Source organism: Puma concolor, chromosome D3 (genome assembly GCF_028749965.1).
Source record: "Puma concolor isolate L17-30 chromosome D3, mPumCon1.1.hap2, whole genome shotgun sequence".
Lineage (NCBI taxonomy): Eukaryota > Metazoa > Chordata > Mammalia > Carnivora > Felidae > Puma > Puma concolor.
In genome coordinates, this window is record NC_141678.1 from 505,585 (window position 1) to 530,150 (window position 24,566).

Consider the following 24,566-nt stretch of genomic DNA (forward strand, 5'->3'; position numbering starts at 1 on the left):
GGGATGGGACGGGTGTGGCGGGCGGCGACTGTGGGTGTCAGGAGGGAGATTTGGGGGTCTGGCGGAGCCGCCTGTGGTGGTGGGTGACGAGGAGGCTGTGAGGGAGATGGTGGAGCCGGCCAAATCGTGGGGCGCTCGCGGGTCAAGGGATTGGAGTGTCTGTGATAAATCAGTGAGCCGGGGTTCGCGGCGGACGAGTGGTTGTGGAGCCGGCGGAGGGAATTAAGTGGGTGATGGGGCCCTTTGGCGCGAGTCGTAGTGGGAGCGGCTCTGGGCGGAGGCCGAGACGCGTGGGCTTGGCAGTTCTGGGCATGAGGGGCAGGGATCGGGAGAGAGGAAGTCCCTGAAGCTGCGCCAGTGTGGAGACGCTGGACGGCGAGTGTGTGCCGTCGGGGATGCGGCCGAAGGGTGGTTTTCCGGAGTAATTAGGACTCTGCTCGTCAGTGATTCAGATGCCTCCGGCTCGGCAAGTGGGCCCAGTGTGGATGAACCATAAGATCTTAGTGGAGGTCTGTTTGGGGGGGCTCAGAATTGGCGGCCCGAGGATTTCTTCGACTGGAAGGCCTGTTGGTTTGTGGCAGTGCTGGATTGTACTGAGCGCTGGGCTCCCGGGAAGCAGGAAGGTTAAGACGTCCCCCCCGCCCCCCCCCCCCCCCCCCCCCCCCCCCGTCTCCTGTTCCAGGAAGCATGTGTTCTGCGTAACACGTGCCCCTTGTTGGCCGATGACGCGGCCGGAGAGCAGTCCTCCAAACTCCCATCCTTTGCCCCACCAGCGACGAGCTGGACCGTCGTCCCCACTGAGCAGTCAGGAGAAGACGATTGTTACTGAGACGTGGGACTTAAGCCTCCTTCTCCCCCGCCTCCCCACCCCCGCCCCAGGCCCTGAACTTTGATTCACTCCCGACTTGAGCTGCCTTGCGCCCCCTCCTTCCCGAGAACTGCCCTCCTCTGATCTACTCTCTGATCATCCTGCCTTTTCCTTCCACGCTCCTGGTTCTTCTGACCTTGTATCTCCCTTTCCGTGGAAGGAACCACGTAGGTCTTTGCCCTGCGTACATGCTGGCAACTCTTCCGGCCACAGCGTTCTCCCTATTGTAGTATGCCCCCGCCTCCTGCGGTAACTGTGGGATAAGGTATTTCTTTACATTCTATTTGGCAGTTCAGCGGTAGCTGTTTCGATGGAGGGGGAGGACCGGGGTGGCCTGTGCTGCTGAGTGGTCTGTGCCTGTGTTTGGGAGGTTTTGTGGTTGGGGCGTCAGGGACTGGGGCACTGCGTGTCAGTGACAAGGTCTGGATACGAGTTGGTGGGTGGCCTGTGGGGGTTGTGAGCGAGCAGACGGTGCGGGTAGTAACTAGAGTCATTGGAGGTAGCGTGTTAGGGCAGGGCGGAGCTGGCGGCCCGTTCAGGTGACGATGGTGAGGACCTGTAGGGGCGCTAGTGAATGGTGGGTGAGCGTGGGGTAGATTAGAAAGTGGGGTGTCATGGAAGTGAGTGGTTGGGGTCCCCGTATGATTACGGATTGGGCTTCCCCTAGGTTCAGTTCTGTGAGAACCGGTGATTGGGGCACTGTTAAGGTGAGTGGATGGGCAACTGAAGGAGGGAGGGCTTGGAATTCTGTAGGGGTCCTTTGGGACTCAGAGTTGAGGATTGCACTGACTCCATTCCTAGTCAATGAATAGACTCTGCTGAGATTACTGGATGGGCGTGTAGGGGAGCCAGTGACGGGTTTCTCGGCGTTAGTGTTTAGAAGCCTGTGGGAATCAGTGATGAGGGGCTGTGCCGTCATAATCAGTCAAGGGACCTATAGGAATGACCATGCGGGGTGCTTGGGGCTGAGCGAGGGGGAGCCTGGAATGATCAGGAATAAAGGGTCCTAAGGGTATCTGATTGGGGGCGGGGCTGTGGAGAGACTTTGGATTCCATTGATTGATGCACTTCTGCGCGTTGGTTTTGTCACTTGGGCGTTGGTGATTGGGGGCTTTGTAGAGCAGTCACTGGAGACCTACCATATGTGTAATTGAAGGTCCTGGAGGGGCGGCCTGTGGAATCAATAATATGGGTCCTAGTGGGATGATGGGCTAGTGGGATAAGGGGGAGCGGGGCTTATGGGGCTCAGTGGTTGTGCGGTCTGAAATTTGTGAGGTCCCTGTTGTGTTCAGTGAAATGGGGGCTGGAGAACTCTCAGGTGGGTGGGTGGGGAACTGGGAGCCTTGTGAACGCTGAAGGTTGGTCCGTGGGGTGGGGTGGCTGGGGGTTCAGTCATGCAAGGTCTGTTGGACCTCGTGTGTGATTGAGGCCATCTTTGGTGATTATTGGCCTGTGTGGTTGTGTTTGTGGGTGTGGGTAGTCTCAATGAGTGCTGACCATGCGTTGGCTCAGGCAAGACTCTCACAGAGTGACTTCTGTTAAATGACCATATTCTCTTTTGTTCTTTGGTCTTTCTCACCCAACACATCGCTTTGTTGGTCAGTGACGGCTCCTTTTACTGAAGTATTTCCTCACTTAAACGTTCTCAGCTGGTTCAGCCTCATTGCCCTCCTCTATTCCCGAACCGCCTTCAGCTCTGTCTAGCCCCAGCCGTTTGAGTGTGGTGCTCCCTGATGGCCATGCTCTTCCCACAGGCGTCCACAGTGGGTTCCATCCTCTGTTCAGGACTCAGCTAAAAGTCATTTCCAGGATGCCTTTTCTGGCCATGGGAAGGAGCACCTTCCACCCACCCCTTCCTCTGTCACATTTAAAATTTCCTGTGAGCACTCTTTCAGTCTGACGTTACTTTATTTACTTGTTTTCCATCTTAGAATGCATTTCTTAGAGGACAGGGACCCTGTCTGTCTTGGGACCTTAAGTCGTGTCTTCCATGTGTTCAGAACAGGGCCTGGTTGTGAGAGGCATTCAGCAAACTGCTGCTCTCCTGGCCTGTAAACAAGACTGTGCATGTGTGTGTGAGTGTGTGTGTACATGAGAGTGCTGAATGTACATGTGCGTGTGAGGGCGGGGTGCAGGAGTATGTCGGGATCCTGAAGGAGGAAGCGAGAGTGGCAGTTTGGGATGTTAGTATAGTCGGCACATTCCCTTTTCCAGAGGTGAGGGAAGATCCGTGCAGCAACCCCAAAGGGGTCGAAGCTAAACAGAAGCTCCTGGGGCAGGTGGGCCTTTGATCTCAGGGACCCCAGGTTCGGATGGCAACAACTCTCTTCTTTCACTCAGGGCTTCCCACACTGTTGAGACCCCTAACTGTGTCCAGGAGAGCTCCCTGGGCATCTTGGAAAGAGGCATTTCACCTTTGAATGTTGCTCTCTGCTCTCCTAGAACCTTTTCTCAGAGATTTGCCCTCCAGCCCTACACTCTTCACGCTGGACTAAACAGAGTCCAGTTTCCCTGGGGGGATCTGACTTTTATGTATATGCACCACAAGTGGGCAAAACCCCTGTCGTTCTTCTCCCTTCCCATTTTTAGGAATTTTTCCTGCTCTGGATGCCCTTGCTCTGCCCTCTACCACTGTTTTGGGTCAATATTCAAAATCCAGCCTGTCTTTCGATTCTTTCTTGACTGCCCCACAAGATCCTCCTTATATTGTTGATGTGGGGACCTGTCTCCACTTACTGGCCCAAGTCGTCCCTCCATTCTCTTCATCATAAAGTGGGAGACTTTCAAGGCCCTCAGGAGATGATGTCAGAAGCTGATGTACAGGGTCAGGTCAAGGCTAAGATGTGTTCAGATGTTTCTTTTCTCCTGCCTGCTCACTGTCTGCACAGGGCACGGGCTTTGCTGACCAAGCAGCATCTGGTGATGAGAGCAGCTTTGTCTCGTCTGTTTCCAGCCCCTGGCCCAACTTGGGGTGGGTAGTAACTGCCTCGGGGGGGCTGGTCTGGCCCCACTCATGTTAGCTGCCCTGGGGCAAAACCTGGCAGTTCGCTAACATCCAAGCATAACTTCCTATCTTCATTTGCAGCAGATTTGTCTCTGTGTCCATTGGGACATCGAAGACACCCTCACCTATTCTTTAATAGAACAGTGCCTTTAAATAAAGAGCTCTTGCCCTAAACCTTCCACAGGTACTATATTATCTCTTTGTTCCGTTTATTTGCTGGAAAAGTGCCCACTGACCAGTCCACCGTGTCCAGTCTTCTTAAGTAGCCTGTCAGCCTGTGGAGACCAAGCTGGGAGCACCGAGAGCTTAGGTGCTCAGCAAACACCCTAGACCACAGGTAGAGACCACAAGTGCCAGACAGACCTCTCTTGGCAGGGCTGCTGCGAAAGGTGGGATTTGTCCCTCTTGTCCCCAAGTTTACTGGGTACTGTGATTTTTGAACATTTCGTTTTAGGTGTATTCTTAGGAAGGAAATGACATCTCTTTGTGACCTCACGCTGTGGAGTCCCCGGCTCTGATCTTGTATCTGGTTGAATGTAAGTGACCTGGTCCACGAGCAGTGGAGGAATTCAAAGTGTAAGTATGTGTACACATCAAGATGTAGTATTTTTTGTTTATTATACTTAGCTGAAATCTTGCTTCATTTGTTCCAATAATTCTGCCTGCGATATCTGTTAGGTGGTTTGTGATCTCTTAAAAAGCTTTTAAAATAGTGGTTGTACTCAGTTGTCTGGTTATTTGGTCTGTCGGGGAAATAATTAAAACCCAAATCTGCCAACCCGCAAATCTCACAAAAGCAGAAGAAAAAGAAAAGCAGTTAAACTGGAACGCAGTGAGCTTCCCAGACAACCTGCTGAAGAGATTGCAAAGGCGGAAAGAAATCTCCCTCTTTTCTCCAGCCAGGCCGGAAGAACCCATGTCCACGTGGTCTCAAGATAAATGATAACGTGTCGCACATGGTTCATGCTACTTACCTGGCACTTGGGGTGGCTGTTCGTGTTAGCCAATCACCTTTATCCAAAGGGAAAAGAGACCTCTCTGTTGGTGACAGGACTGCAGCGGGACATCAGCTGCCAAAGTCAGGCACTCGGCCAGGCCCCTGCCCTTCCTGAGATTGGGAAATAGGGGTGTATCTTCCCGATGATTTCAGAGAGATAGCTCCTAGGTCCTTAAGAAAGATGTTTTGGGGTGGAAAGCTGGACGAAGCTTATTTAGCTTTAGAAGAGATCTCTACATATCTCAAAGGAACAGAGAATGTACGGTTGTGGGTTTTCGAAAGTAAATACTTTGCGAAGAGGAGTCGGGAGTCTTTTTCCCTTTTTTTGCATGAGGGAGAATTAATTTTTTTTCTTAGTTTTAGTTTGTATTTGCCTTTACTGGCCTCTGAGCTCATGCATATTCCTCTAGAGTGTTAGCTGCTCTCCTGCACCCTGGGTAATTTGCACTAGGGGGGGGCTGAGGCTGCACCTTTGAAGGGGAGGAGAGGGGAGGGGCGCCAGGGCCGACAACGTGGACCCTGCAGAACACACAGTGCTGTCCCACCACCCCCTCAAGCATCTCCTGCCGTCAAGGGTCGGAGACCCTGAGCAGCAGGTGTGGACAGCGTCCTTGTACGGAGGGCTGTGGGAGGTGACGAAGGGCAGCCCTTGTCATCTCTGCGGCCCCTTCACTCTGCAGGGATTTTGATCTTGGAAGTGTGGCCCGGGCTGTCCCTGCTGGCTTCTGAGGGAAAGGGCAGGCAGTTTTGTCCTGGCGCGCACCGAGAGGCACCACGGGGAAGGTTCCTCACGCCTCCTCGCTGTCGTGGATGTGGCTCCCCCTCGCCCTGCATCAGACCCACACGGGAGCCTTAGTCTTCCCCCAGGGCCTCTCTTCTTACTGTTTCTGTTAGTTTCTCTGATCTAGGCTTTCTTTTCACTGCAGGGCTGGTTTTGGAGTAGAAAGCCAGCACCCCAGGCTGCTTCACCGTCTTGGTCTAAAAGCCATTTTCCCTTTACCATCCTGCCTAGAGATAAGTTGCATTTTACTCTGTAGCACCTGTGTCCCCAGGAAATACTGCTGCAGAGTGAGCGAGCCAAGGTTATGTTCCTGAACTTTGTTGACCTCTGCAGAGCATTTGGTGGGGTGACGCTCCTCTGGGGATGTTTGGCCGAACCAGTGAGACACGTGGCTTTCACGTGGCGTTCTCGGGTGCGGGCCAGGGCTGCAAGTGTGCTGTGTGGCGCAGACCCGGCCCAGATGCAGTCTGGCCCAGCCGAGACTTCCGCCCTGTTTCTTACCCACTAAACCCGATGGGCGTTGTCAGGAAGAGAGATCCGAGATAGGGTCCCGAATCAATGACATCATCTAAAATGAAATTCCACTGCATCTCCAGGGCATGGCTCTGAGGAACAAGATAACTCATGTGAGATAAAAAAGAAGAGGCCTCAGGACTAGGGGTGCATTCTCAGTGTACAGACATTTGACCAGAGGCCTCTCTCCAGAGCATCAGAACAGAGCAGATTTTCCAAGCAGCTGAAAATGATCAAGTCACAGGTGAGTTACTTGTTTATTATCTGGCAGTTTTTATATGTAGATATGAGAGGTTTGCAGGAAAGCTCTAAATACATTTGAGTCATAATCAGAAAATACAAACTTGGGAAAGAAGATGTCAGAGAAGAACAAAGTGGATTGTGGAATCATACAAAAGTCTTAAAGTTGAAGCATGGATGTACAAGAAGGTGAGCTGCCCGCTGTCCTCAGATGTTCCCAGAAGTGGAGACAGGAAGGGAAGCGGGAATAGTTACGTGGTCTCCTCTGACGAAAAGCAGACTAGTTACTCAGTAGAAGCAAACCTTGCTGATGATGCAGAGCCCAAAATATTTGGACAGCTATTGATGGGGATGAGAGAGTGGACACAGTCCTAAATAGCAGCCCTATAATAAACATATTACGCAGTGCTAAGAAATTAGAGTTCCTCAGTGTGAGCTAAGGGCACAAATTTGAAGGAAAGCTCAGAACAGAGTTTGTTTCAGGACTGAAACAGTGGGCCCCGATACCTATCTTACCTGTGTTCCAGTTTTAGGAAAGAAACCTAAATCATCCGGCAGAATTGACCACTACAAAACTTTCAGATGGTCCCCATATTCTCTCAGTTGGAATTTTGGTACATTTTGGATAGAAATATCTTTGCTTCTGTTGGCAAAAGCTGGGCGTGGGTGTATCTGCCTTTAGCTCTTTTTACTTTCTTGACTCAAGAAATGGAGAGTGTCACGAAGGTTGGGGTACACAGGTCAGAAGTGCAACCCTAGAGGACATGTGTGGTTTTTCTGGAAACAAAGGATTTACGGAGGGTACCTCAAGCAGGGCCGGCCCCCAGTGTGGCTTTCCACTGTGGGCCCTTCTGCCCTGGGTTTCTAGTCAAGTCTGAATAATGTAGTTTAGTCCTTGGCTTTAGAGGAAGTGCTTGGGGCATTTACTTCCAAATCGCTGTGTCCACGACCCCAGTTTATTAGTCCACCCTGTTAGATGTGGGCAACTTCTGGGGATGCTCTTCCTGGAAAGTACAGGAACTGAGGCTGCCGTCTGCTGTCTCCAGTCAGCCCTGTCGGGAAGGCATCTGTGTTGGCTCAGCAGTCAGTCTAAATCCAGAGAATTCGCAAGAGCTTGGAGAGGCAGCATTGGAAGGTGTGTCTTTTGCTTTTTGTTTTTTCCAGGAGGAGGGGGAAGCTTTTAGGAGCAAGTCCAGAGAACAAACATCATTCATGTACTTCTCTACCCCCATGCTTCCCCAGGTGCTAGGTTGATTTTGTTTTTGTTTTTCTGTTGTATCAGTGTACCCCATTTAGTAATCAAAACTTTATTTATTTTAAATTATTTTTAATTTTTATTCTAGAGAGAGAGCGTGCACAAGCAGGGGAGAGTGGCAGAGAGAGAGAGAAAGGGAGAGCGAATCCCAAGCAGGCTCCACACTCAATGCAGAGCCCAATGCTGGGGCTTGATCCCATGATCATGAGATCCTGTCCTAAGCTGAAGTCTGAGCCACCCAGGCACTCCCACAACTTTTTAAAAGCTCATCTGTTTTCATCCAGACGCTTTGTCCGGAAAGGGTGTATGTAAGAGGTACAGATATTTTTATCTAACTCAACCGGAAAGATGCATCATGTTTAAGAATCGGCTAGCAAAACCTCCAAAATTTTCAAAAGATTTTAAAACAGTTTTATATAATCTCACATTCGTCAAATCTTCAGGAAGAGGTCATAGGGGATGGAAGCCTTTTGCTGTGTCCCCCATGGAGCCTGAGGTCTCAGTAACTGTGGAAGATGGGTGTGTCTGTGAAGACAGCCTGGTCTTCACATGGCAGCAAAGAGAAGTGTCTTTTGGGGACTTACTGCACTGAGGCCCCAGGATGCCCATTTGAGCTGTGTAATCTGGGCTGGGGCTATCTTGACCCCTCCCATCAGTCACATAAGTCTGTCCTTAAGTGTCCACTGAGACAACTGCATGGTTCATCTGGGGCCCTTCTCAGATGCAGTGAATCCAGGGAACCGCAGAAAGGAACAAATGTGGTCTTGTAGTGCCTGGATAGTGTGGTCCAAGTCAGTGGAACCCATGGGGACGCTAAACCAAACTTGAAGAGGGTGTCAGCTGCAGTCAGAGTCCAGTGAAACCCTCTGGCTGGGGCAGAGGGCCCGATGAGAGCTACCTGTCAATGTCGTGGCCCTCGGCACAGGAACTTGTATCTGGGCAGTTTCTAGCCACGGCCAGCATGTGTAAGGCCAGACGTGACGTCCAGGCCGTTTCAGCCTCTTCTGATGGCACGGGCGGCACGTGCACAGGCCCCAGTGAGGACGGAATCTGAGTCTCCACGGGCCAGCGTCTTCTGGGTCCTGGTGGCAATCAGTCACATACTCGAGGGCTTTGTGGTGGAGGCAGGTTTGGTCTCCACGTTGGGTTGACGGGGCACGTCTGTTGGTGAGTGTGGGGGCCTTGCTCCTGAGCATCCACACGGGTAACGACAAGCTCACCGGGAGCGTATCCAGATGTCTCGGCCCATGGGAGGGCTCCCCGTGATCAGGACATGTATAAATTAACATGACCAGCATCCTAGTCGGGATTTAGAACAGCTCCAGCCTCCACAGAAATTCCCCGTCTCACCTCCACGCGTCCCTAACCCCAGCAGCGACTCATCTGTTCTCTGTCACTGCAGTTTTGCCTTTTCCAGAATGTCATAGAATGGACTCATTAGTGTATAACCTTTTGCTACTGCCTTTTTTCACTTGTGTCTTCGAGATTCATCGCCCTTGTTTGAATCAGTAGTTGGCTCCTTTTCCTGCTGAGTGCGGTCCCTGGGTCGCACCCCCTTGTACGAACCTGCCAGTTTGCTTACCCTTTCACTTCTGAAGGGCTGCTTGGTTCCTTCCAGATTTTAGCAATTGTGTTCATGTGCATACAGATTTGAACGTAAATCTTGAGGCGAGCAGAAGTTTTGAGTGTCCTTGGGCACGTACCTGGGAGTAGTAAGTCTCTGTTCAACCCCAAAGCATCTTCCAGAGTCACTGCCCTTTTGGCGTTCCCAACTTCACGGCAGGAGAGCTGTTGCCCTGCATCCTCACTGGCATGTGTCACTTTTTGTGTGGGTGTTTTGCTTTTGTTTTTGTTTTGTTTTTAGCAATTCTAATCGGTATGTAGTGTCCCATTATAGTTTTAATTTGTATTTCCCTATTGACAAATGATGTTGAACATGTTTTCATATGTTTATTTTTTATCTGTACATCTTCTTCAGTTAAGTGCTTGTTAAGATCTTTTGTCTATTTTTTGGTTAGCTGACTTTTTTTTAAATAAGAGGTTTTTTTTTTTAAGTTTCTTATTTTAATTTCAGCATAGTTAACAGAGTGTTAGATTCGTTTCAGGTGTACGATACAGCGATTCAGCTGTCCCATATGTCACCTGGCGCTCATCATGAGTGTGCTCTTAATCCCCATCACCTGTTTCCCCCATGCCCCCCTCCCGCCTCCCCTCTGGTGACCATCAGTGTGTTCTCTACAGTTAACAGTGTTTCTTGGTTTGCCTTTCTCTCTCTCTCTCTCTCTGTCTTTCTCTTTCCTTTGCTCGTTTGTTTCTTAAAATCCACATATGAGTGAAATCAGACGGTATTTATCTTTCTCTGACTTAACTTACTTAGCTTTATCCACATTGTTGCAAGTGGAAAGATTTCATTCTTTTGCATGGCTGAATAATATTCCATTGTACATATACCACGTCTTCTGTATCTTTTCATCTGCTGATGGACACTTGGGCTGCTTCCACATCTTGGCTAGTGTAGATAATGCTGCTATAAACGGGGTGCATGTATCCCTTTGAATTCGTGTTTTTGTATTTTTTGGGTAGATACCCAGTAGTGCAATTACTGGATTGTAGGGTAGCTCTATTTTTAACTTCTCGAGGAACCTCCATACTATTTTCCACAGGGTCTGTACCAGTTGGCATTCCCACCAGCAGTGTAAGAGGGTTCCCTTTTCTCTGCACCCTTGCCGACACCTGTTGTTTCTTGTGTTGTTAATTTTAGCCATTCCCTGATTGCATTTCCCTGGTGATGAGTGATGTTGAGCATCTTTTCCTGTGTTGGCCATCCACATGTCTTTGGGAAAATGTCTGTTTATATCTATTGCCCATTTTTAATTGGATTACATTTTGGGGGGTGTTGCATTGTATCAGTTCTTTATATATTTTGGATACTAACCATTTATTAGATATGTCATTTGCAAATATTTTCTCCTATTCTGCTGGTTGCCTTTTACCTTTGTTGATGGTTTCCTTTGCTGTGCAGAAGGTTTTTTATCTTGATGAGGTCCCAGTAGTTCGTTTTTGCTTTTATTTCCCTTGTTTCAAGAGACACCCATTTTTTAATTGTATCTTCTTATTGTTGAGTTTCACGAATTATTTATTCTGAATACACGCGCTCCATCAGATAAGTGGTTTTCAAATATTTTGTCATAGTCCGTGCCTTGTCTTTTCTTAACAGCATCTTTTATATAGGAAAAAATTTCAATTTTGAAAAAGTCCATTTCGTTGATTTTTTTCTTAAGTTGACCATGCATTCAAGTTGACCATGCATTCAGTGTTGTACCTAAAATCTCATTGCCAAGGAGCACCTGGGTGGTTCAGTAGGTTAAGTGTCCAGCTCTTGGTTTTGGCTCAGGTCATGATCTCGTGCTTTGTGAGATTGAGCTCCACATTGGGCTCTGCTCTGACAGTGCAGAGTCTGCTTGGGATTCTCTCTCTGTCCCTACCCAGCTCACATGCTCTTTCTCTCTCAAAATAAACTGAAAAAAAAAATTTTTTTTTAATGTTTATTTATTTTTGAGTGACTCACAGAGCACGAGCAAGGGAGGGGCAGAGAGAAAGGGAGACACAGAATCTGAAGCAGGCTCCAGGCTCTGAACTGTCAGCGCAGAGCCTTACGTAGGACTCAAACTCATGGAGTGTGAGATCATGATATGAGCCAAAGTTGGACAGTTAACCAACTGAGCCACCCAGGTGTCCCTCCCCGCCCCCCCCATTCTTATTTTAATCTCATTGCCAAACCCAAGATCACACGGGTTTTTTCCTAGAGCTTTATGATTTTTTCCCCCCATTTAGGCCTGTGATCCATTTTGAATTCATTTTTATATGGTATGAGGTATGTGTTGAGGTTTATTCTTTTGCTTATGGGTTCTAGCATCATTTGTTGAAAAAACTCCTTTCTTCATGGCATTCATTTTGTAAAAAATGAACCGAGCATGTTTAGGGGGGTCTATTTTTAGGCTGTCTGTACTGGTTCATTCAACTTTTGTCTAATACTACCATTGTCTTCATCACTGGGGCATTATGGGAAGTCTTAAACTCAGATAACGTGAATCATGCAACATTGTTGTTCTTCCACATCATTTCGTTTTTGTTATTGTAGTTCCTTTGCCTTTTGTCCCAAAACCCTGTGTCTACTTGTTTCATGACCTTTGTAACACCTTATTTCCTGGCCTGAAAAGACCAAAAAGTATTTAAGAATATGGTTTTTGTTCTACTCATATTTATATTTCTAACACTTTTTCCAGTTTGGGGAGCCTTAATGCTCAAAACATGTGTTCAAGAAGATATGTGAAGGAGCCAGTTAATTGTTACTACTTGGGTGCAAAACCACCTGGAGGGAGAAGAGTGTTTTAAATATGTAGATAATGCGGGGGGCTGGGGGACACCTAGCTGGCTCAGTGGATTAAACGTCTGACTTCAGCTCAGGTCACGATCTCACGGTTGGTGGGTTCAAGACCCACGTCAGGCTCTGTGCTGACAGCTCGGAGCCTGGAGCCTGCTTCGGATTCTGAGTCTCCCTCTCTCTCTGCCCCTGCCCTGCTCATGCTCTGTCTCTCTCTCTCAAAATAAATAAATACTAAAATAATGATAATAATATGATGATGAATAATGATAATAAATATGTAGGTTCGGTTTGGGTTTTGACAGTAACCAAAAAACATTACTGTCATTTTGCACATAAAAGCCAGGCATGCTGGGGCGCCTGGGTGGCGCAGTCGGTTAAGTGGCCGACTTCAGCCAGGTCACGATCTCGCGGTCCGTGAGTTCGAGCCCCGCGTCAGGCTCTGGGCTGATGGCTCAGAGCCTGGAGCCTGTTTCCGATTCTGTGTCTTCCTCTCTCTCTGCCCCTCCCCTGTTCATGCTCTGTCTCTCTCTGTCCCAAAAATAAATAAACGTTGAAAAAAAAAAATTGTTTAAAAAAAAAAAAGCCAGGCATGCTGAGGGTCTTACACTGCATGGGCCTCAGCTAAGAATTGTTCCCAAATACCCAGTGGTACCTTCTTTGAGAAGCACAGTGACTTTAAATACAACCTGTTCCAAATTCTTTTGTAATGGATCGATGGATGGATAGACAAGTAAATCCATAATGATAAATATTTTAACATTTTGTCTCTCTCTCAAAGTATAGTGCACAGTTAGGATATTATGTTAGTTCTCGATTTCCGTGTAACAAGTTACCACAACCTCCGTGGCTAATAACATCAACATTTATCTCACAGTTTCTCTGGGTTAGAAATTTTCCAGCTGCGCTCACATTTGGTTCCCAATCGGGGTCTCCTACAAGTCTGTGCTCAAGAGGTTAGGAAGGGCTGAGGTCCTTTCAGAGTGCAACAGGGAGGTACTCCCCTTCCAAGCTCATTCACGTGGGAGTGGGCAGGCCTCGGTGCCTGGCCACATGGGCTTCTCCACAGGCCTGCCTCAAGGCACGGCAGCTGGATTCCCCCTAAGAGCAAGGAGGGTTCCCCAGATGGAAGTGACCTTCTTTTGTGACCTGATCTCAGCAGTGGCATCCCATCATTATTGTGTTCAGCGGAGGTGAGCCCGTAAGTGCAGCCCACACTCAGGAGGGAAGTGTGACACACATGCACCAGGACCGGGAGCTAGGGGTCCCTGCGGCCGCCTGGCACCGTGGAGAAGAAAGCATGTATTCTGCATGGAGCCCATTCAGGTTTAATAGCAAATCCGCTTTTCTAGATCTCATTTGAGGATGTGGCTGTGGACTTCACATTGGAGGAGTGGCGGCTACTTAATCCTACGCAGAAGAACTTGTACAGAGACGTGATGCTGGAGAACTATAGCAACCTAGTGTTCTTGGGTAAGAGTGTTCTCGTGGAAACAGCGTGAGTCTAGTAACTGTGGCACCTGGAAGATGTTTACTAATGTTGGATTTGAGTTACAGACTTCAAGGATCACTTGATACGCAATCACAAGATTTTGGTTCACTTGGTTTATTTTCTAGCCTTCGTGGTAAATATTCTTCATGTTTAAGAGTCCGTCATCCCAAGCAGTTGGGTCCAAGTTGTCTGTTTTTCTAATTAACAGGTTATCAAATTATCAAGCCTCATGGGATTTTCAAGCTGGAGCAGGAAGAGCCATGGATAATAGATGAAGTTCTAAGTCAGAACTTTTCAGGTGAGAGGTAATCAGGTGTGTGACAGACAGTGAAAGTTTAATAAGGTTTTTGATGTCAGGGTGCAATGTTTTGAAAAGTTAGTTTGAAATGTTATTTATAAAACTGGTTGAAATTCCTAAATCTTTAGAGTTGGCTCAGGACTGGTGCCCTGAGTTCCTTCTGGGTTTTCATGTGCTCTCTGTCCCGGTCTCCACATCAGGATGTGTCCTTTTTGCACAGAGCTGATAGCGGCACGTACCCCCTTTCCTATACAGCAGCATAAGTTGGGGGCTAGCACTTAGGGCCTTGCTTTTGGGCTGGGCTCTTCTTCCCAGCTCCTCGGTCTCCTTTCCCTTCTCTCCCGCACTTCTAGCCTGCAGGGCTAGGCTTCTTTACTCATAACTCTTTATGAATTCATAAATTTTTCCTGTTAAAGGAACACTGAGTCAGTCCCTCTAATTTGTCCCTCTAATTGGTCCGATTTCTACTTTAAACCCAGAGAGAGCAGACAGTGAATCTAAGGATACAGAATGAAAAGCTAACACCCTGAACCTGGTCAGAGGGCTCTGCCTCTTTCCCTGTTCTGTGCAGACTGACCCTGTGCGGTCAGCTCCGTGGTGCTTTTTGGTGCCTTTGATGTTCGTCTTCTCCAAGCTCCTCATTCAACCCATCGTCTGCTGGGCTCAAGACCCCCATGTGCCATGTGATCTTTTAACTACATTTATATTGAAGAACTCATGGTATAGCAGCATTTTATTCAGTTTTGGTTTGTATTTTCTTGGCCCAGAAGTCAGGGTCAGCTGCATCAGAACTAGTTTCTTCCTCCACGCATTTCATACATTTTTCTCTGCACGTGGGCCATTGATTATCATATCTTTTCCTCACGTAGACAGTGTCCCTCTCTTCAGGTGGCCCCTTTTTTACCTCCAGAGACTGTTGACTCCCAGCCTTTCTGAAGTCTCTGCCCACTTAGTATTGTATTGTAGGAATCTTGGCCCTGGTCAGACGTTATCTGGAATTTTTAAACAATTAGATCTTACAGGTTTTTTTCCCCACGTAGAAAGATGGCAAATAACGTATTCTTCTCTGTTGTCTGTAGGATTTATGGTGTGTACTGATTAATTGTTTCATTAATTGACTGTTATGGGGCCAGGTAAGGCAGGACCTTTCTTGTTTATCAAATATTTCTTTAGTGCAAAGGTTTTCATCTAAGCAAGTGTCTCTGCTCACCTTAAGAAATATTTCAAATTATGGATCTCTGGGTACCCTTCACATGGATTATTAGGTCTGGGTATATGTAGCTTAGAAACCACCACCTGTGAAGATAGTTTTTATGTTCATCTACTAGTTTAGAACAGCTGCTGTATAAAGAATGAGAGGAGGGGCGCCTGGGTGGCGCAGTCGGTTAAGCGCCCGACTTCAGCCAGGTCACGATCTCGCGGTCCGTGAGTTCGAGCCCCGCGTCAGGCTCTGGGCTGATGGCTCAGAGCCTGGAGCCTGTTTCCGATTCTGTGTCTCCCTCTCTCTCTGCCCCTCCCCCGTTCATGCTCTGTCTCTCTCTGTCCCAAAAATAAATAAACGTTGAAAAAAAAAATTTATAAAAAAAAAAAAAAAAAAAAAGAATGAGAGGAATTGAGAGAAGTAGCCATGAAATAGCCTCACAGGACCAGAGAATTTTAATATAGAAGAAAATGCAAAACTGTATTTATTCAATAGTTCAGTATCAGACACGAAGCATTTGTATTAAAATGCAAAGTTAATGATCAAGATTAATGGCACGGAAGGGCACTGCTTTAGAAGTCCAGTTATGGGGCGCCTGGGTGGCTCAGTCGGTTAAGCGTCCGACTTCAGCTCAGGTCATGATCTCGAGGTCCATGAGTTCAAGCCCCGCATCGGGCTCTGTGCTGACCGCTCAGAGCCTGGAGCCTGTTTCGGATTCTGTGTCTCCCTCTCTCTCTGACCCTCTCCCGTTCATGCTCTGTCTCTCTCTATCTCAAAAATAAATAAATGTTAAAAATAAAAAAGAAGTCCAGTTATGAGTGAACAGTACTGATCCTGCGTGCGTTGAGCACTTGCTGTGTGCTGTGTCCTGGGGATACAGTAGTGAAAAATACGAGCCTTTTCCCTGCCCCCAGGGTTTACATTCCCGTGGGGGACACAGAAGTAAGGTGATTACCTGTTTGGTGAGAGCCAGGAAGGGTATCGTTAGTATGCTCTTGAAATGATGTTTACGCTTAAATGAGCCAGGCTTGCTGAAAGCTGGGAAAAGCGTGTCAAATAAAACAGCAAATGAAAAGGTCCTAAGGCAGAAAAGGCCTTTGGGATGGAAGGGCTGGGAAGGCATTCACTGTGGCTGAGCAGTAGTGAGGAAGAGCCTGTGAGCAGAAGTCAGAGAGGTTGGAAGAGACCAGGACATGCAAGGGCACGTGAGTCAGGATGAAAGCTTGTATTTACCAAAGGGTTTTTAAGCAAAGGGGTAAAAAACCTGATCACCTTTTCTTTTTTCCTTTCTTTTTTTAAGTTTATTTATTTTTGAGAGAGAGAGACAGAGCATGAGTGGGGGAGGGGCAGAGAGAGAGGGAGATACAGAATCTGAAGCAGGCTCCAGGCTCCCAGCTGTCAGCACAGAGCCCAACACAGGGCTCGAACCCACAAACCGTGAGATCATGACCTGAGCCGAAGTCGGACGCTTAACCGACTGAGCCACCCAGGTGTCCCTACTCTTTCTTTTTTTTTAATGTTTGTTTATTTTTGAGAGAGAGAAAGAGACAGTGTGAGTGGGGGAGGGGCAGAGAGAGAGGGAGACACAGAATCCCAAGCAGGCGCCAGGCTCCGAGCCATTAGCACAGAGCCCGACACAGGGCTCGAACCCACAGACTGTGAGATCATGACCTGAGCTGAAGTTGGGACGTTTAATCGACTGAGCCACTCAGTCAATAGTATTAATACGTCCACTCACTCAACCTCAAAACACTGAATCCTTTTATTCTCCATACCAGCAGCTCTAGTTGGTCCTTGTTCGGACATTCTGATATGTCTGAGGATTAGATTAGGCTCTACCTCCCCAACCCCCTTCCCTCCAAAAAATCCTGCAGAAGAGAAGTAGCTGCCTTGTATTTGAAGTCTTGGCAGATCTTTTATCTTTCAGGGCATATTGGGAATATTACCTCACCATTGCTAATAAATAATATCATAAAGCAAACAAACATTCATTTAAAAATAATCCAATAAATGGTTGTGTTGTAGAAATCACAAACAATTGTACTTGGTGAAAAAAAGCCTGTCCTAATGTTAAAAGAATTCTTGTGGTTTGGAATAATTTTCATTGATAGGATTACATGTAGATTCGTTACGTAGATTATATACATTCAGTTAAAATGTCAAAAATCCTAAATAAAAGTGTTGATGCTGAGCTCTGGAGAACTCTTTGATAACCCCAAGAGATAGTTTCAGTGATGGTGAAGTTAGTGATATCAGTGATTCAGGTGATGGTCTTGAATGAGAATGTTCTTTAAATGTAACGCTAGTACAGGAACCTACTGTTTCTCATGTTTAAATTCCAGTTTGTTAACATACAGTGTGTGTGAACATTTTTCATGTCCCATAAGGAGAGATTGTATTTGGGAGATTTTTTTTTTTTTTAACTGGAATCCTAGGCTCCATTTCAGAAGTTTTGTTCAATACGCATAATCATTGGGGGATTTACACAGTATGATTCATTTTTTTCCTTTTTAGAAGAAGTCTGGCTAGATAACAGTCTCAAAATGTGGCACCAGGATAATCAAGACGAGCTTAGAAGTATGGAGAGAGGCGATGAATGTGATGTTTTTAGGAAAATATTTCATTCAAGCATTAACTTTGTTCATTTAGCAATGAGACCCCATAAATGTGGCACAGGTGAAAAACATTTGAAACATCGTTTTGAGTTTCTTATTTCAAAAAATAACCTTGGAAGAAAGAAACTTGATGAGCTAAGTAAGAAATTTTTATTCTACATCAAACCTGATAGAACCCATGGTGGAATAAAATACTGTGATTGCAATACATGTAGAAAGGCCAGCAGTAGAGAGTCGTGGCTCATTGCAGACCATATTACACATACTGGAGTTTATTTATGCATGGAGTGTGGCAGAGTTTTTAATAAGAAGTCACAGCTTATTATACATCAGAGGACTCATACAGGAGAGAAGCCCTATGGATGCAGTGAATGTGGAAAAGCCTTCTCACAGAAGTCACTGCTCACTATTCATCAAAGGACTCATTCAGGAGAAAAACCATATGGGTGTGGTGAGTGTCAGAAGGCTTTCAGCAGGAAGTCATTACTCATTTTACATCAGAGAACTCATACGGGAGAGAAGCCCTACGGATGCAGCGAATGTGGAAAAGCTTTCAGCAGGAAGTCACAGCTTAAAAGACATCAGAGGACGCATACTGTCGAGAAACCATTTGGCTGCAGTGACTGTGGGAAAGCTTTCTCCCAGAAATTAAAGCTCATTACACATCAGAGAACACATACAGGAGAGAAACCCTATAAATGTGGTGATTGTGGGAAAGCCTTCTTTTGGAAGTCCCAGCTCATCACTCATCAGAGGACTCATACGGGGAAGAAACCGTATGCATGTAATGAGTGTACCAAAGCCTTCAGCAGGAACTCACTCCTCATTAGGCATCAGAGGATCCACACAGGAGAGAAACCCTACGAATGCAGGGAGTGTGGTGAAGCCTTTGTCCGAAAACCACAGCTCGTGAAGCATCAAGTAACTCATACAGGAGAGAAGAACTATCAGTGCAGTGACTGTGAAGAAGCATTCTTTAAGAAGTCAGAGCTAATCAGACATCAAAAAACCCATTTAGGGGAGAAACCCTATGGATGTGTTGAATGTGGAAAAACCTTCTTTGGGAAGTCACAGCTCCTGACGCATCAGAGAACTCACACTGGAGAGAAGCCTTATGAGTGCAGTGAGTGTGGGAGAGCCTTCACCCAGAAGTCAAGCCTGATATCACATCAGAGGACGCACACAGGAGAGAAGCCCTATGAGTGCAGGGACTGTGGGAAAACCTTCAGCGAGAAGTCAAGCCTCGTTCATCATCAGAGAACCCATACTGGAGAAAAACCCTTTGAATGTAGCGAGTGCAGGAAAGCTTTTGCCTGGAAGCCACAGCTTCTAAGGCACCAGAGAATTCATACAGGGGAGAAACCTTACGAGTGCAGTGAATGTGGGAAAGCCTTTGTTCAGAAAGTGCAGCTCATTAAGCATCAAAGAAATCACACAGGAGAGAAAACCTATGGGTGCAGTGAGTGTGCGAAAGCTTTCTTTGAGAAGGCACAGCTCATTATACATCAGAGAATTCACACAGGAGAAAGACCCTATAAATGTAGTGAATGTGGGAAGTCTTTCACTAGAAAGTCACACCTTATGAGGCATCAGAGAATTCACACAGGAGATAAATACTATGGATGCAGTGAGTGTGGGACTGCCTTCAGCAGGAAGTCACAGCTCATGGCTCATCAGAGGACTCATGTAATCTAGAAAGCGCACGAGTGCCGTGAATATGGGAAATCTGTCAGACTGATAGGAGAAATCCTGTCAGTGCACTGAGAATGCAGGTCCCACCCAGCAGAGTTCAGAAAGGAGGGAGGTATTTTTACGTAGACAGCGTAAGAGCCTTCTCCTGAAACACACAGCTTATTACACGTTAATGACTTGTTGGTGTGGAAGTCTTATCAGTATCCTAGTAGTGCAGAACCTGGTAGTCAGGAGTGACAGCTTCTCATCAGAGGACCTAAACATGAGGAGAAACTCAATCGTTGTAAAAATTGAGTGGGGGGTTTCGTCAAGAAAGGATAATTCGTGGTACACTAGAGAAGACATATGCAAAGGAAATACTGAGCATCTTGAATTAGAGATTTCAGTATGAAGGAGAAGTCCTAATAGTTTGGAAGAATTCTGGTAAGCATGATTCTATCGAAATAATCCTATAGAGTTGTGTTGTATATAAGTTACAAAAAGTAGTTAATTTTAAGTGGTAGCTGTGTTTTAAGTGTGAAGATATGCTTTCTGCTGTGGTGATGCGGCAAGGGCCGCCAGATTAATCCCCTGCCTTGAACAGCTAGAAACTGTAAGATGTATATGAAATAGCGGTTTCGAGACCTATGACAGGCGGAGGTGTGTGATCCCTGGCAGAAGGTGTAGAGAGTGAGGTGAGCCCATAAGAGCCCAGCCTGGTGCCTGGTGGCAGTTCCCAGGCTGCAGATCAGGGAAAGGAACAAATGTGGTCTTGCTGAATCAAAGAGAATTGCTGAATTGGCATTTGGGGAGGCCAGAGTAGCTAGAGTTTGCAGGGAGTTGTACTGGAGAGGAGGGAGCTTCCCAGAGAGAGGGCTGCAGAAATCTACAAGGAGTCCACTTAGTCTTTTGGCTTAGTACTGATTTGCACATGTGTGACCAGAAATTTCCTGAGTCCAGGAAAAGTGCTGGAAAGCAGTCCGCCAAACAGTTCCCAGAAATCAATGTAGGGCTGGGAATAAAATTCCCACCACCTGGTAAATGGCAACGACTTTTAACACATGGGGCATCAGGTAGGATTCCCAGCAGAGTATTATCTTAGTAGTGAAGTAATTAATCCTAGATCGAAAGCTAGTCTGGACCCACAATGTCTGGCATCCAAAAACATAGCTGGCATACACAGAAGCCATGAGAATACGACTTGTAACCAGGGGAAAAATCAGTCACTAGAAAGATACAGAAAAAATGGAAGCAGTTGGCATTAAATAAGGGTATTCAAATAGCTTTTATAGATGTACGGGAAAACAGGAATGTGACAGATGAATTGGAAGATGTATTTTTAAAAGCCTGAGTGGAACTTCTCAGGATGAAAACAACAATATCTGAAAATTAAAACAAAACAACAACTTTGGATGGAATTAAGAGCAGATTAGACATAGAAGATCAATGAACTTGAGTGAAAATAAAAACTGTCCAACTGATGGACACAGAAAAAAAAAAGACTCGAAGGAAAGACAATAGGGAGTTGGTTACAGCGAGGCACGTGTATTCGCATGGAGTCCTAGAAGGACAGGGCAGAGAAGAGGCCTGAGAAAGTATTTGAGTAAATAACATGAAATTTTTACACATATGATGAAAAATGTAACTCCACATATTCAAGAAGTTCAAAGAACCCCAAGATCATGAAGAAAATCCTGCTGATGGACATCATAGTCAAACGGATAAAACCCAATGATAAAGAGAACAGTTGTAAAGCACCTGGAGAAAGACAGGATACTTGCACAGAACAGAGGACCACACACACTTGTGGTCAGAAACTACTCGAGCTGGAACACAACGGAGTGAGGGACAGACAACTTTACATAAAACCCCCACCACCTGCCGTTTGTCTATTTCCCATCAAAAACATCTTTCAAAAATGATCGCAAAAAGAAAAGTTTCTCAGAGAAACAAAATGAAAGAGACTTTATCTATAGACCTTATTTCAGGAAACACTAAAGCAAGTTTTGGTGCGGCAAGAAAATCCTAGGTGGAAATGAGGATCTACAGGAAGAAAAGAGGAGCTCTGGAAGTGGTGAATATGTGGGTAAATATAAAAGATCTCTTGCCTCATTTAAGAGTCTTTTAAAATGGTAATTGACTGCTTAAAGCCAAATAATGTATTGTGGGTTATGATGTCTTTAGAAGTAAAGTGTATCTCAATGACAACACTTAAGTGTGAATCTTCAGAACTAGTTAAAATAGACTGCACCCTCTGAGTCAGAAACCTGCTTCCCCAGGGCTCAGGGCAACTTGTGTGTGTAGCAGCCACACAGTAGAATGGCACATGTGACGGACGTGTGTATGTGCTGCTCGTTCTCCACATCCCCCCCCCCCCGCCCCTTTCCCGGCTCTGCACCCCCAGGGGCTGTCCCCTAGGGACGGCCTCACCAGGGATTGTGCTTAGGTTTGAACACGGGAGGTACACTCAGTCAGCGGGCGGGAGGAGGGAGGTTGGAACACTTAACCCCACGCCCCTGCCTGGACCTCGGTGTGAGTGGTGGGTGTGAGTGGTGTCTGTGCCCGAAGGGCTGCAGCACACCCTCCCCCCCTCCCCCTGCTGCCCTCCCGGGGGCATAGACCGTTTTTCAGTTAACGCTTCCTTCTCCTTGCTCTTCACAATTTGGGGTGTTAACTATTTCTGGGTGCTTACCTACCTCTGGTTGGTTTGGGTTTCCTTAATTCAGAACACATACCTGGACACGGTTCCTCTAGTGAATGTTCTTAGGTTAATATTTTGAGTGTAGCACTTGTTTTCTGTGCCAGGTGTTAAATGAGCATTTAACACAATTCTGAGAATCAGTTACTGGGACAGAATCAGTTACTGGAACATGTGCCTCGTCGGGCATAGACTGACATCTATCAAGATTTCCCACACTAAATATCAGTATTTTCTCTCTGTTTTTAACCAATTCAAGTAACAAAATTCTTTGTGTTTTTTTGTTTTGCTGCAAATCTGAATGGCTCCATAGGTTGTTGTCTGCTACATACCCAGTGGTCTTGCACTTACACTAACTCTTGAAATCAAAACATTTATGAAGTCTTATGCTACCTCTCGATTAGCCAAGCAATTTACAACAAAAAGAAAAAAAAATGTCATTTATGTTCAATACGTATGGACAAGGAAAAAGATAGTTTCTGAGTAAGGCAGAAGGGAATGATGCTTCATACTTCCTAGCTTGTCATTTAGAAACACTGTGCTGTGCAGTTAAAATGTCCTCATTCCATAGTCTGTTGCTTTTTATTACATATAATCTATGTAATCTGTAACCCCCACACAAGACTTCCATGTCAGTGGGTCAGCATTACTACAGAGAATCACTTCAGGGGCTCCACCCCAGTGCCTGTCACACACTACCCAGCCTCGTGAAGTGTAATAAGTTAGGATGAAATAAACCACCAAAGAGGTCCAACATAGCAGCACCGTCCTGTCATTTGTCGAATACCTCTTAAGACTTCATTTCACCTTTCTGTACCCTCTCTCACCCAGTCTGGTAACCACTTTTGAAGGGAAATATTACATCAGGCTGCACAGCTGTATTTTTTTTTCTTTTTTTAATTTTTTTAATGTTTGTTTATTTCTGAGAGAGAGACAAAGCATGAGTGGGGAGGGGCAGAGAGAGAGGGAGACACAGAATCCGAAGCAGGCTCCAGGCTCCAAGCTGTCAGCACAGAGCCCGACACGGGGCTCGAACCCACAAGCCATGAGATCATGACCTGAGCCGAAGTCGGACGCTCAACTGACTGAGCCACCCAGGCACCCCTGTATTTTCTCTCCCATTTGTGTTTGCATTTCAATCTGCATTTTGAAGAAGCTTTTCACGCAGGTAGTTCCTTTTTGTACAAGCCCAACGGCACCATTCACACTGTAGTCTGTGCCAGTAAACTTGTGTATAACTCTGATCCTGTCTTTAAGGAATTAGCTAGCAAATGAAATAAATATTTCAAGGCTTGGGCACAACTGGACTAGCACTGTGACAGTCAGCTGTGGCAGTGTCTGCAACAGTGCCGTGTGCCCTCTAGGTGGCAGCACATAAGCCTAACAGCTTTTCCCTCCCCACCCCTTTGTCATGCTGAAGGGTCAGGCCACACTCACTCTCATTATCTTAGAAAACTTCATCTCATCATGTCTGTCTGCAGCATAGACACAGGCAGTGTAACATCTTGTGACCAGCTCACAAGCATGACCAGTAGCTAAGTTACGAGGCGCCTCCCAGCGTGGCTCACCCCACCTGTGGACTTGGTGGTGCCATCTGGTAACTTTATTTTCTTTGGGGGTCTTTGTAACTTAGGTCACAGTGACTACTCATTGAATCCAGGTAGTGTGGACATCTTGTCATTGAGCCTATTCCTTTCAGATGCTAAGATTAAATAAACCAGGGAACACCAACTTTATTGAATAACTAAGTCATTATACATAGATATTTTACAACACCTAAATCATTAAAAGTGCCCAACAAATAGTGTAGCTATAGAAGCAGCCACTGGTAAGATAAGAGAGAAATACAAATGAAGTGACATTTGTAATTAGATTCTCATTTAAAGCATTGCTGTGATTCCTAGCATTAAAATTATTTACAAAAAATCCACATCACGCTGAGATTCCCAAGAAGATGGGGAAGCAGATTAACTTCTAGCATTTGTTAGCGGTTATGTTAAGGAAGCATATTAAACTACCACTGCAGCCATTGGAATGGCTGTGTGGCTTTATCTCCAAACCATGGTGGCCACAGGGCCGCTCTAAGTGCATAAACAAGTCATATATACTTATTCTGTTGTATGTGTTTGTACAGAGCAGAATGTGTCAGGCAATGACATCTGAGATCTGGGCCAGCTGTGCCTCACACACAAGGACAGGGCAGACAGCTAATGAACAAGGTCAGCTGTTGTCCCTTTGGTGAGAAGCAGTCTGTAAGTTGCTGGCATGTGTTTCCACTGCCTGGTGCACCTGGAGAGCAAGGGCGCCTGTGGGAGCTGTGGGAGCTCAGACTGGTGCACACACATCTCTCTGCTGTGCTTGAAAAGAAAATCTCTGTACCTGTATGCTTACTGAGTAAACTGTTGAATGAATTAATATGTGTGAGCGTGATCATTGGGAACAGTGAACTCAAGCTTCCATTCAACTAGGTAACCGAAACCAAATCTGAGCTGTCGCCAGTTTCCAACATGTTTATCATTCAAATACTCCTGAAACATCAAGAGACCAGC

At 46.4% G+C, this 24,566-nt stretch overlaps 1 protein-coding gene across 1 annotated transcript; it reads left to right on the plus strand.

Moving 5' to 3' along the window:
• The first annotated feature begins 3,863 nt into the window (after window positions 1–3,863).
• ZNF605 (zinc finger protein 605) lies at window positions 3,864–24,432 on the plus strand. Its single transcript, XM_025920056.2, has 6 exons — window positions 3,864–4,209; window positions 4,327–4,446; window positions 6,247–6,407; window positions 13,395–13,515; window positions 13,743–13,832; window positions 17,548–24,432. The coding sequence occupies exons 3-6, from the start codon at window positions 6,393–6,395 to the stop codon at window positions 19,341–19,343; spliced, it is 2,022 nt and encodes a 673-aa protein (XP_025775841.1). The 5' UTR covers window positions 3,864–4,209; window positions 4,327–4,446; window positions 6,247–6,392; the 3' UTR covers window positions 19,344–24,432.
• Window positions 24,433–24,566: the final 134 nt, after the last annotated feature.

Excerpts from the sequence above, each read along its gene's own strand:
- ZNF605 (XM_025920056.2), top strand. Across the intron at positions 13,516-13,742 it reads TAGCAACCTAGTGTTCTTGG|GTTATCAAATTATCAAGCCT; the intron begins GTAAGAGTGTTC and ends TCTAATTAACAG. Across the intron at positions 13,833-17,547 it reads TCTAAGTCAGAACTTTTCAG|AAGAAGTCTGGCTAGATAAC; the intron begins GTGAGAGGTAAT and ends TTTCCTTTTTAG.